The 12,454-nt window shown below is 52.2% G+C and overlaps 6 protein-coding genes across 6 annotated transcripts; 1 reads left to right on the plus strand and 5 right to left on the minus strand.

Moving 5' to 3' along the window:
• Nucleotides 1-445: 445 nt before the first annotated feature.
• Nucleotides 446-1,066, minus strand: MAA_07931 (uncharacterized protein; the record flags this gene model as incomplete). Its single annotated transcript, XM_007825929.1, has 1 exon — nt 446-1,066. The coding sequence occupies one exon, from the start codon at nt 1,064-1,066 to the stop codon at nt 446-448; it is 621 nt and encodes a 206-aa protein (XP_007824120.1).
• Nucleotides 1,067-2,212: 1,146 nt separating this feature from the next.
• On the plus strand, nt 2,213-2,821 carry MAA_07930 (LysM domain-containing protein; the record flags this gene model as incomplete). The annotated part of the gene is made up of 1 exon (XM_007825928.1): nt 2,213-2,821. The coding sequence occupies one exon, from the start codon at nt 2,213-2,215 to the stop codon at nt 2,819-2,821; it is 609 nt and encodes a 202-aa protein (XP_007824119.1).
• Nucleotides 2,822-3,375: 554 nt separating this feature from the next.
• Nucleotides 3,376-4,983, minus strand: MAA_07929 (major facilitator superfamily transporter; the record flags this gene model as incomplete). Its single annotated transcript, XM_007825927.1, has 1 exon — nt 3,376-4,983. One exon carries the CDS (start codon nt 4,981-4,983, stop codon nt 3,376-3,378), a length of 1,608 nt encoding a protein of 535 aa, XP_007824118.1.
• Nucleotides 4,984-6,273: 1,290 nt separating this feature from the next.
• On the minus strand, nt 6,274-8,369 carry MAA_07928 (heterokaryon incompatibility protein; the record flags this gene model as incomplete). Its single annotated transcript, XM_007825926.2, has 2 exons — nt 6,274-7,948; nt 8,008-8,369. The coding sequence occupies 2 exons, from the start codon at nt 8,367-8,369 to the stop codon at nt 6,274-6,276; spliced, it is 2,037 nt and encodes a 678-aa protein (XP_007824117.2).
• A 664-nt stretch (nt 8,370-9,033) lies between these two features.
• On the minus strand, nt 9,034-10,703 carry MAA_10868 (Cupredoxin; the record flags this gene model as incomplete). Its single annotated transcript, XM_011412787.1, has 4 exons — nt 9,034-9,169; nt 9,229-9,856; nt 9,912-10,236; nt 10,308-10,703. The coding sequence occupies 4 exons, from the start codon at nt 10,701-10,703 to the stop codon at nt 9,034-9,036; spliced, it is 1,485 nt and encodes a 494-aa protein (XP_011411089.1).
• A 1,224-nt stretch (nt 10,704-11,927) lies between these two features.
• Nucleotides 11,928-12,305, minus strand: MAA_07927 (Dimeric alpha-beta barrel; the record flags this gene model as incomplete). The annotated part of the gene is made up of 1 exon (XM_007825925.1): nt 11,928-12,305. One exon carries the CDS (start codon nt 12,303-12,305, stop codon nt 11,928-11,930), a length of 378 nt encoding a protein of 125 aa, XP_007824116.1.
• Nucleotides 12,306-12,454: the final 149 nt, after the last annotated feature.

Below are 12,454 nucleotides of genomic sequence, written 5' to 3' on the forward strand. Positions count from 1 at the left end.
TGACGACAGAATAACGGTTTTGACTTTTCTCTCTCCGGCTTGACATGGCCTATCACCAAGAGATGACTAGAATAGTGATCTGAGATGACAATCCAGGGTATGAAGGTGAAGAACATTGTGTCGTAATGAGTCCGGCACATTCGGCTCCGTGGAGTCCGCAGCGTCCGTGGCTGCTCCGTCTGGTCCATGCTAAAGGCGCCAAGATGGAAAATCATTGCAGTCAGAAAAAGAAAATTCGTCAAGATTCAGGCTACCCAAGCTTTTCGGGTTCTTCACTCGCTGCGACCTCTTGATGGAGCTGTAAGTTGGATTCCCGGAGGTGGGTGTGTATAAATTGGATAGCCAGCAAGCAACTGACGAGTTGCAGTTTGAGTATTCGACGATTGTGTCCTTTATCGGTGATAAAAATAGAACTTCCTTAGTTATGCCTACTTGAAAATGGAAACTAGAAACCTCCAGCAGCTCCTCTCCCAATTGCATCAGTAGCTTGTGTCGAAATACGATCGTACAAGCACATGAACGTCAAAATTACCATGCGCTCAAATTCCTCTCCCCAATTCACATTCAGCTGAAGCACACCGCCCTTTGACAGTCCCTTCATCGGCGTGAAAACTGCCAGCACCTCATCTGACTCGTCATTAGACACGTCAACTAGCTTATATCCTGGTCGATTCAGCCCTGCCGACATCTCATCGACGGCAACATCGACAGTCCCCTTCCATGCAACCTCCTTCATACCGCCAGTACAAGAGCTGGGAACGGTCCATGTGCCTTCTTTACGTCCTGTACGCTGCATGACCCCCCATTCTTCCCCTTGGACCTTGTTTTCGGTATTTCCGAGGCTAACCTCAAATGTGGCCGAGTTCATTGGCCTGCGGACACTACCCACGACACTCTTGCCTTCAAACAGGAACATGAAAGGCATCTTGGAGTTTGTGCGTGGTTTGATGTCCATCGAGTAGTCAGTGCCGCCGCCGGTTGTTTCGGGAACGAACGTGTATGTTCCTGAGAGAAGCTTTTTGCGTAGTTTGAAACGCTTATGGCTGACTTCTGTCGACGTGTTCATGGTGCGACAGGCTTCTTTTAGGACTGGTTGATGAGGATAGTTTAAATGATGAAGTATTGAAGCCGTTTTCTATGATGCTGCCAAACAGCAGCCTGTTTATATTGATGGCGAATAACTCAGGACAGCCTACGCTTGCGATTACATGATATGACGTCGCTGGGTAAAAATTGTATCGGCGCTTCCCCGAGACAGCCTCGCGCTCCAAACAGAGACAACTCGACAAACTCCTCTGGTCAACAGGGCGACAGAGGCTATGCTGGGTAACTATTACCTCATCGCTCATGAACATGCAACTTGTGCTGGCGATTCTGGGGGACGCTGAATGCCCATATCTCATCCCACAGACGGGCATCGTCGCCTTTAGCAAGGACAAAACGTTGTGCCGTCCCAGACTGCAGTGATATCCCTCAATTCGTGTCGTAAAATGGTCCAAGACGTTACAGCCTGCAAGGTCTATCTTTGACAGTAAACGCTGCTCAAGTCCGCCAAGCCATCATAACTTACTTTCAGGCAAGTGCTGGCGAGAATGAAGGATCGGACTTCAATTACCGTGAAACACAATTACTACCATGGTTGCATAACACAAGCAAATACGACTATTGTATCAAACTCAACGGGATGGTGAGGTGCTCTGGCCGTTGACTGGCTGCAAGCCCTACACAAGACTGATCAGCTACATTCGCTGCGACTGTGCAAGGCCAATAGGCTATCCGTGCGACCGAACCTTCAAAGGACAAAGCTGACACCTGCATTTCCATTTCGTGAAATGATACGTCCATGTCTGCCATCGTACAAGATGCGTGGCAACCAACTTTGGGGCTCCGCCACAAGCAGCAGCCGGGGAAACGAACTCGAACCTGCCACTTTGGCTGATCAAATGCTTCGTGTTAAAGAATACAATGAGCCATACGGAGTATCTATTGACGTGATATGAATCCCGAACGGGCCGCTTCGCACTCAGCGCACACGCCTGTCGAAACAAAACACAGAAGCGTTGTGAGCATTCCCTGACAGTGTCGCATCAATACGTTTAAACTTTTGACAGCTTTAATCATACGCTTCAGGCCCTCAAAAATCGTCATATCAACAAGAAACCTCTTTGTGATTCAATTTCTGCTTGATAAAGAACCACCCCCTCACGCATCCATGGGTCGCTGGTCGCATCTTGACCCTGATTACGAGCGTCTGCCGGAAGGAATCTCCCGTGTTGGCTACGACGCCGATACCGAGTCCTACACCTTCCAAGACAGATCCGGATCCTATTGGGAGAGCAGACCAGGCCGACGATATGGACCCCTGAGGCGCGTTCACACATCACCAAGTGTCCAGACGGTGGCTGTCGGTGATGCACGACATACCGCTCGAATCGATAAGATGTTGAAGGATGCACGCGAATTTGATGTAGAAGAAGGAGGAGAAGACGAAGAAAGTGAGCTTTGTCAAGGGGCAGAAGCTGGATCAAAGGACCAGGACGCCGAGAGGTGCTGTGAGAAGCACACGCCGACGTGGCACAAGAAACATATTCGCAACGTCACGGGTAGTTTTTCCAGACTCTCTGGGTACTTTCGAGGGACGCAGATTGAGCGTAGGAACACTCACGGTCTGCGGAGGGAAACGTTTCCCGTTGCCCAGAGGAACACCAGCATGGCAGCTCATTCGCAAGTGCTGGGTCGGGCTGTGACCTTTGACGAAATATTGGCGCGGCGTGCAGATATGGACCACTGTACTCATTGTGGCAAGATCAAAGGCCGCTGAGAAGCCTGTCGCAACTTTGTGGTATTCCGATATTGCGCTGAGCAAGTGGCGAGCAAATACTCTAGGCTTCGGGTCGCCGTGCCAGACTCGCCATGTCCTCCATTCCGAGCTGTCAAGCTCACAAGCTCATGCGCAACAATTAGTCTGTGGTCTAGGCATAGCAGAGTTGTAGCTTGCCATCCTCCCCCGTCTCATCGAAGTTGAAGCGTTTCACGAAGGAAAGTTGAGGTGATTCTTACGTCTTGTAATGAAGCAGTCGACAGTTTGAGTTGGTATTTGTTGCCTTCTTTACCCTTTCTCGTGTTGGATTAGATGGACAAAGTGAGCTGCTACTATTTGAAAGAGTCGGAATTGGAAAGTAGCATGCTATTGTCACAAGAGCTACGACATTATTTGGCGACTGCTCAGTCTCAAGTTTATAATCATTTTATGCTATGCTAATATCTTGTTATGGCCGCATTAATACGAGACCAATAATGCCATGTCGATTCGCGACTCATATTGCCACAGTCAGTGTCCGTCCCCCTTCGCCAAGACAGCCAGGTCTATAACATCTATTTCGCAGAGTGAGAAGACTTTTCAACATACTTCCAATACCTCGTTGCACAATGCCGGCGAAGAGACTTGCCCTTCCAGATCATGAGCAGAAACGAACCAGTACATCCCAGCGACAAGAACCCAGCCATGATGAAACAGTTTTGAAGACCCATGTTGGTGTACCATGGAGTAATACCATACGAGGTAGCAAAGCCCAGGGTATTGCGGATGATTATGACAGATGTTGTAGACTCTCCACTGATATCCTTGAAGCAGTCAACGTTGTATGAAAGGGCGATGGAACCGCCAGTTACACAACCAAAGGTCAGAATACCCAGTCCGATTGCCAATCCAGCCCAGTGCACGTTGTGTTGAGCACCGACACCCCAGATGATTAAACCAGCGCATGAAAGAACAGCCGAAAGCGCAAGCGGCCAGAGCCTCTGCTCCGGCTCACGCACACCCTTGGTGCGGCGCGCCAACTTCAGAGTCAACCGGTCAGCGATTATTCCAGACCACAGGCCTCCGAAGGCGGCGCCGATGATGGGACCGACGTAGATGAGGCCCACGCTGCTGGTGGACCAGTTGTATGGTGCTGCGCTGAGAACCGGGTTTGCCGTAGCATTCAGGACGTTGTACCAGGAGAGGTTGATCCCGTAGATGAACCCAGCCCAGGCGATATTCGGGAACTGGAAAATGATGGGCAGGGGCAAGATCATGGACAGAAACATTTGCTTCTTGGAGGGGCGTCCCTCCATTCTTGAAAACGGCTTGAGCTTTTGGCCGTACCGTCTTGGGCTGTCACTTTCCGACTTGTGGCTGGTTGATGATGATGACGCATTGGTCTCTTCGCCGGTGCTCTCGTCTTTGACGTCGTGCACCGAGTCGGCGACATCCTCGAGCCCTTCGAGCGTTTCACGAAAGTACATGGTCTCCTCCATGAAGAAGAAGAGAATAACAAACGCCAACGCGGCGATAATGGCACCAAAGTGCATAGTCCATCGCCAGCCGTACGCCTCGGCAAAGAATCCCGCCAGGATGGGCGCCAAGAAGTTGGACCCGAATAGAGTGAAGACGTACAGACTCATCCAAGTGCCTCTCTCGTGCGCGAAGAAGATGTCTGGGATGCTGACTTCGGGCAGTGCTTCAATCGGCGACGAGCAGAGGCCGAGAAGGATGCGGTGTGCGTACCATTCCCCGGCAGATCGAGAGTATGCCGTCCACACCATGAGAGGAACAATGGCCAGGAGAGACACGAGATACATGCCACGACGGCCGTATACCAGAGCAATCGGCTGGGTCACGAGGCAGCCCCATCCCATGAAGAGGAACATGAGGCCTGTTCCTTGGACCAGAGCCGCCGTGGAGATGCCCGTGTCCTCTGTGATGTCTGACAGGACAGAGTACTGCAGACTCGTGGGTATGCCTATTCCAAGAGTATAGATGAGAACCATTGCCACCACCTTGTGCTTGCGCAGACGGCTCCAATTGAGCGGATCTTCGGGATCGGCACTTGGCTTGGGGACAAGCTCCACGATGCCAGCTTCTCCTGCTGCTGCGCCGCGAAGGTCAACGAGGTGAACGGTGCCGGGCACAACCTCGGGATGCGGAGTCGCTGATGCCATTGTCGATAGGTTGTCTGGGGTTTATACAGCAGAATCCAACGGCAGGAGAACAACTAGAGGAAGTTTGGAATATATTTTCATGGGGCAAAGATGGCCGAGGCATCGACAAGTTCACTGATACGCAACCAGTCGGTGCCGCTCGACAATGTTGTAGCTGCTTGGCTTTATCTGGGGAGAAGGGATATACATGTAGATATATATATACATATATATAGATGGATTATCTCAAACCATAAACATTTATTCATACAAAACAGCGGTGAGCCCTCTGTTGGTACGGAACATGGAACCAATACGTATCGTGTTCCGAGCATGTCGAGATGTTTACCATGGCGGAACGCAAGGGGATTCAATGCAGTGACACGGACCTGTTATCACGGAGCATAGTTGACCTGGGGCTCCAACAGTTTACCAATCAACAATACGTGGCTGATGATGTAGATTGCTAAAACGCCCGAGATGCTGCAACCCATGACTCAAGCTCAGCGGGCAAACAAAGAGCTGGCAATGGCGCTGTTCAAGACGACGTGATCATGTAGCAAGGATTCCCTGCATTGGCTGAAGTGCCGCAGGTCTGTTCTCCGGGTACTTCCGATACGACGAGCCCACGTGTACACGCACGTTGGATAAAGCGTACGAGGATACTTGATTGGAAACTATGTCTCGGGTATAGAGTCGCACTAGCGCGGTTAAGCTAGTAACTTCACATGTGCACATGTGGTTTATAGTTGAGCAGACCAGACACATCCCAGCCCGCGCGGCTGATGGCTCCAGGAAACCCCGGCGTTTGCATCACGGGAAACTAGGGAACTCGGGAGCTAGGGAGCGTGGCAACTCCGGCCCGCCTGCTCATCGGCTGGAATGGCTCCAAACTTATCTGTCTGGTATAGACACGGGAATGCCAAAGTAAGGTATTGGTTATGCCCGACAGAAGCGGACGCAGCAACTAGTCGAGCGAGGCCACGCCCTCACTCGCCATTTGCGACCGCGATGAGTTCCGTTGCGAATTCTGCTGAGCATTGGAAGTCTCAGGCTGTGGCAAGATGGGGATTTTAAAGGCGCTCCGATTAATGTACAAATTGTCGCAAGGACGTTTCACGACAACAAACTGTTTGGGGCACCGAGAAGAATCTCGGATGCACTCGCATAGAGAGTCCTGAAAATTGACATTGACGGCCATACGATGCTGAAAAGATGGGGTAAAACCTCACTTGACTAGCCACATGCAACTTTATTTCCCCGCCAGTGCATGTGTCAACAAGCACGGAATAGTCGCTTTCTGGCGACGGTTTATCCAAGTCTCACATCGGTTTCGACTTGACTCATAAACCATTCGTCTTGCTCCAGCATGAACCACCCAAGACGGCTATACGACCCATCAGAGTTTCTCTTGAGCATCAAGCCATACTTGGGGATGAGTTGCAAGCAATAAACGTGGCTTACACCGACCCTTTCATCCTGAACATCAAAATGCCCCAGGGCAGTGACATTCCCAAGCAGCTCATCCTCGCGCAGTTCACCAGCGGGGGCTCCGGTTCCCACCAACAAGACGCTGTATTTGCCGGGTGCCAATGTTTTGACAGGCTTTTGAATCGCCTTTCTGAGGCCAGTGTAGCGCAACCTAGGCGATTCCTCAAGCACGCGGGCGCCGACCACGCGTCCCACGAATCGCAATTCACACGCCGGCATGTGCAGCTTGTCCACTCCACACTCGGCATCCTCTGACCACTTCTCTGGATGAAGAAACACGGGTCGAATCTTCAAGTTGGACCGGTCCCTGTACAGTGCCACCTTGGGAGGAACAAACGACTCCTGCGATACCTCCCCCTCCACAGAAACCCACGACCAGGACGGCGCGCGGGTAATAATTTGACACGGCCCCGTGAATGAAGTCGGCTTCGGCCGCGTAGTTGGCTTCCAGTTCGGCGCGAGGTGGTATGTAGGCCGCCACATCAACCCTCGCACAAGGTCGCATTCCCAGACGCCAGCCAGATAGCGCGACTTGAGGACGGCGGCGGCCTGCTGCGCCATGGCCGACAGAGAGGCAAAGGCGTCGTGCGGGTTCGAAAGCCGGCACTTGGTATACGGAAACAGGAGCCCGTACCACTCTTTCAAAGCCTCGTCCACTGCGTGCTGTTCGTTCCGAGACGGTGGCTGTATTGGTGCCGATCCCAGCAGCTTGGAACCGGCGTTGCCGGCCGTCTTGAAGCCGTCCTCGTAGACGGATCCTGCTCTGCAGGAGAACCTGAGTTGTTCTAGGCCAAAGATGACGGCTCGTTGGCTGAGGAGCCTTTCTTGGAAACACCATGCTCTGGTCGAGGTCGGCCCAATGTCATGGGATCGCTGGAGACCAACCATGATTGTCGGAGTTTCTGACGCTTCTTGGGGTAATTTACAAAAGATCTTATTCTGGTCGGCATTGTTCGCTATGAAGCCGTGTTTCGAGTCTGGTGACCGCCCGGCTATGACGGTGAGCGCGGCGTTTCCGTACACTACCGCCATGCGTTTCGATTCGCGCTCCCAGTCGGCCGCGTTGAATTGGATAATGCACAGAGCGTCGATCCAGACGTAGTTGATGCCGAGAGCGCGGGCGAGATGTATCATGTCCTTGTGCGACTGGGACAGGTTGGACTCGTCGATGCCCTGCACAAAGGAGGAGTACGTGGCGTCGGTCAACTTGAGGACATTAGACGTGTTAGGACCCCAGCAGTACGACAGGGCGGCATAGGGCTCGAAAATGCCATGTTGAGCAGTGGCAAGGAGCCTTGGCTGTGTGTTGTTGGCGGGATCGCCAACGTGGATTACTCTGGTGGGCATTTCGGATCCCCGTGTAAGTGAGCAGCGAGGGTGATGGGCGCGACATGTGACCATCCATTCTTTTATAAGGGCGACGTGAAGCTCGGGGTTTTGATAGGACGTGCTTCTTCGCCCCCTGATATTGTACTTGGACCGAGTGCCTGGTTCCCTGGGCAAGTCAGTGAGCTTGCCGGTTGATATGTTGTCGTCGTCGACTGTGGCACGTACTCGTACACCTCCAACACTGCTTCGATGGGCTCCGGGTTCACCTCTGGCCAAAAGTCTGACTTGGGACCTCGCCTCCCGCAGCTCACTGCAATGGTATCGCCAGAGGTTGGATGGCCGAATTGGTTGCCGTTCAGCCATATCGCCGGCGTCCATTCCGATCCTTTGGGGAACGGAGATTCACCACGCAAAAGAACATCCACATGTTTGGCTGCATCCTTTTTGAACGCGGTCCAACATACAAAGCACAACTCGCATCCCCTGTCTGCACTGTCTTTCAAGGAGCGTAGATTAGGATGAAACGGCACGTCATTTTCCCGCAGCTCTTTGGCAGTGAGGGTCCTGCAGCGGTGGCAGTATGGCATCATGAGTCAAACTTGAATGCAAATTCTCGTCAACATGGCGGCGGGGTAAGGAAGCCGCTCAGCTGAGTCCCGAGTGATTTCTCGTTGGCCGGCTGCTTACCTGGGTCCTTATCACGTGTCGTGAATGATATCTAACGCGAATAGGACATTTGGATATTACCCCGGCTTGATCAGCTTCATATAGACGAAATCATCGTGGTGGCATTGGCGGACTCGTTGACGGCATCGGCTTCCTCGTCACTCTGCGGGGGACAGCGCTGCTTTGGTCATGCCGCCACTAATATAAACTGCAGACAATTGATGGTCACCTGAAACGAATTACAAGGCTATTTGAATGATGAATACGACTAAAATTGGGTCTATTTGGAAGCCAGCTTCAATATCCCTTCGAGGAAAGGTCGAATTCATCAAAAGCAACCTGCAACAACCACCACTTGAAGACTATATGAGAGAGGCCTCAAACCTCTGAATGGCTTTTCAACCAAGGGCCAGCGCGGTGCCAACATGACTCATAGCTAGTCACTATCGCAAATATGCCATTTCAAGTTCATGTTCAGTTGTGGCCGTTGACCAAGAAGAAACATTTCCGACGAGACGATACCGGCAATTATCTGCACTATACACCGTCTAATGCCTCCCGATTGGCATCGTACTCAGCGGCAATTCAAGCCTTGCCGTTCGTCTTTTCTTGATTCCAGAACGCACGCAACACAAAAAGCATAACCAACATGCATACATCAAGAGCAATAGTCCAAGTATATCCAATCAAGTATCGCGGTGCATCAACCGTCTTCCACACGCTGCACGAAACAGTGAGCCAAAACAACATCTCGTCCTGCCATCGGGGGAACAGACTTACAACAGCGGGAGCCACGCTCCAAAGGCGTTGCCTATCGTGTTCATGCTGCTAATCACAATGGCGCGCTCTTCTGCATTAGAGGCGCAGATTTCATTGGCCCAAGCATAGATGACGGCTGCGATGCCATTAGCGGTCCCCGACAGGAAGAATGCAAAGAACTTGAGGCCGGTAGGAACGTTCCAAATGGCCAGGATGATGCTGGCAAGGATATTCAAGCCAGCCGTCGCTGCAATCAAGGACACCTTGGCGTCGTAAGCGTCCGACAAGATGCCGCAGATGATGGAAGAGACTATCGTCACGGCCGGCGACACCGTGGTAATGGTGTTGATTGCTTCCACGCTGTATCCCTCCTCCTTGAGCCACAGTGCAAGCCCGCTGTTGGAAGAGACACCATCTGCCTGAGAGAAGAAGAAGGCAAAGGATACCAGGATCCAAAAGTGCCAGCCCACAAGCACCGACTTGACCACGGAAAACGTCAGTGGTCTACGAGGCTCGCGGTTCTCGGCCGCCATGCGCTCCTGAGCGACCTGGACCTGTCTCGGGGTGAGGAAATACGACTTGGGCTTGTCAGGCTGGCCAGGCAGCGTGAGAAAGCCCAGGACAGCCACGGGGATCGTGCAGGAGAAGCCTACGCCGGTTAGCAGTCGGGTCTGCCGGCCGCGTAGTCGCGCTCCCAGACTCACAGATGATGTAGAGCCATCTCCAGCCCTCGATGCCGTGCTTGAGGTTGAGAGACGCGTACGCTCCGCTTTGGATGTACCCCGAGCTCATGCTGCCGACCTGGCTGGCAATGAAGAACAGCGCGCCTCGGCGGCTGAGCTCGGAGCGCTTGTACCAGCATCCGAGATACCACTGCACGGCGGGGAAGAAGAGGCTGCCCGCGGCGCCGATGAAGAAGCGGATCACGTAGAGCTGCTGCACGTTGGTGACTCTATACTGGGCCAGCGTCAGTATTCCCCAGATCAAGTCCGCCGCGGGGATGAAGTAGCTGGCGGAGAAGCGCGTCATCTGGTGGTGATGGAGGTAGTTAGCTGGACGGCTTTGCTGCCATGGCCTTGTTGGTCTTGGTGTATACTGACGAGGAGGGTGAGGGGGATTTGCAACGTAATGAACCCGACCATGTACGTTGTGTTTAGGTAGTTGAGTTCGTTGCCGAAGAGCTTCAAATCCTCCTTCATGCCGCTGACATAGGCAGCGCTGGTGGCGGACTGGTCAAGGACTTTGGCCCAGTAGGCGAGAAACACAAATATCATGATCAACGCATCCAGCTTGAGGATCAGGCGTCTTTCTTCTGGCGTGTCGCTGGGTGAGAACCATTGGTACCACTTCTGCCGCACTGGTGGACTGGCGACGCGTTGACTTTGCAAACTCACGACATTCTTGCTAGTTGCGCCTTGGTCATTGACGTGATGCAGCTTCAAGCCGCCACCTTTCGGTGATGCTTGGCCAGCTTGTCGGTCTATTGAGTCTGACATGTCGAGCATTGTACTGGGATACAGGATGCGAATCGTCAGTCGAAAGAAAGCTACATATTTAGGGCAAGTCGAATCTCCAGGTTGAAGAGAAGATTGAAAGCTCAGGCGGGGTACCGAGTTCGGCCATCACGCAATTGCTTCTGTAAGCCGTTGTTAAATTAAAACTCCACACGTAACCATTGCCGTGGGACCTTTTCACTCTTCATGCCAGGGATGTATCAATGAAGACGAAAACAAAATACAAACATGGCTTGCACTCCATGTGGTTTGGTCTAGGGGATGTCGTTGATTTGACATTGGCCGTTCCTTGCCAGGGCTTACAGTATAGTCCCATCTAGATCCAATACACGAGGCCGCGGGATCAAATCGTACGAATACGGCAATTCACAAGTGTTGGCGAGACGGTTTTGGCAATAATCGAATCGTTGCTGCCACACAGGCGGCATGGTTTGTTCCCAGCCAAGCTTTGTACTCGGAACCCCAAATGTCCCGATTAGGCAATTCAAGGTGAGACGGGCAGCAGTTGGCATTTTGTGGAGGAGGATGACAAGGAGAGCCAAGGCCGTGGCATTGTATTTTTCCTCGTCGCATATAGGGGACAGGGGGGTTATTGGCCATGGCACTCATTCGTGCTCACAAGGCGAGCGCAATGCTACAAGCACTTGAGCTTTGCACGACAAGATCCGCATCCAGGAACTGAGGCGGCGACTTTTGAGTCTCCGTGTAACGATGCAAATACAGTCTTACAACTAGTTCACATCTTGTCCTACTTCTCCTCGGATATGTTGCATGGTAAGGAAATATGTCACAAGAACTGTGCACAGGCGAGACGTCTTGAAGGCATCTCCATCCATACCCCATGTCACTGGAACAATGCGCTCAACGCCCATCACCGAGATGCGTGCGGAATATCGTTTTGAGATGTATGGAGATTCAGAAGCGTTATATGCAGAGTAAATGATGCCTAGCAGTCATCGATGACGAAAAGCATCGCCTGCGGCTGGCTTACACGTCAATCCTCCGCGCTGTCTGCAATGCCTAACCAACATCTATGCGTAATGAACCCGAGTGAGTTGCATCGCAAAGTCCACTTCCTGCACTAGGCCAAGGCTCGTTATGCAACGCGTTGGCCCCAAATACAAATTGAAAAAAAAAGACCTGCCCATCAACCTTGAGTTGACGTTGACTTTGACCCATGCCAGCATCGACCCAGCCTGCATGTGTCTACTCATTCTTGGAGCCAAGCGAAAGCAAGTCTCTCAAGTTGGACCAAAATGGAGTCCTCACAGTCGACTTGAACGGCGTGATGGTCGTCTTGTCCAGGTCCCAAACTCCCGTCTTGTTAAACGGATCCTCACGCAGCAGCTTCCAAACATCCTCCAGAGTGTCCAGATTGAGAACCAAGATGCTTCCCACTATGTTCAGAGGATCGCCCGCTTTCTGAGGGTGGGCGCTTAGCATGGGCCCGGCGAAAATTAGTTGCCCTTGCTCACGGACTGGCTTGTAGTAGGCGATGTGGGTGGGCGTATTGTCATATCGTGTTTGCAGGACACCAGGACGGTCCTGGATCATGATGAGCCATTCATTCTTGGTAGTAGACATGTTGTTTACGGATGATGAAAAAATTAATTCGCAAGGAGAAGACGTTTCTTTTGTCGGAGCTCAGACGGGATGGGTTATTGAGACCAGACGTAATATAGTTGTCCGGTGTAAGGCGTCTAGGTGGGCACTTTTGTATAAATAGGCGACGG

This window comes from Metarhizium robertsii, assembly GCF_000187425.2.
Source record: "Metarhizium robertsii ARSEF 23 chromosome Unknown MAA_Scf_2, whole genome shotgun sequence".
Taxonomy (NCBI): domain Eukaryota; kingdom Fungi; phylum Ascomycota; class Sordariomycetes; order Hypocreales; family Clavicipitaceae; genus Metarhizium; species Metarhizium robertsii.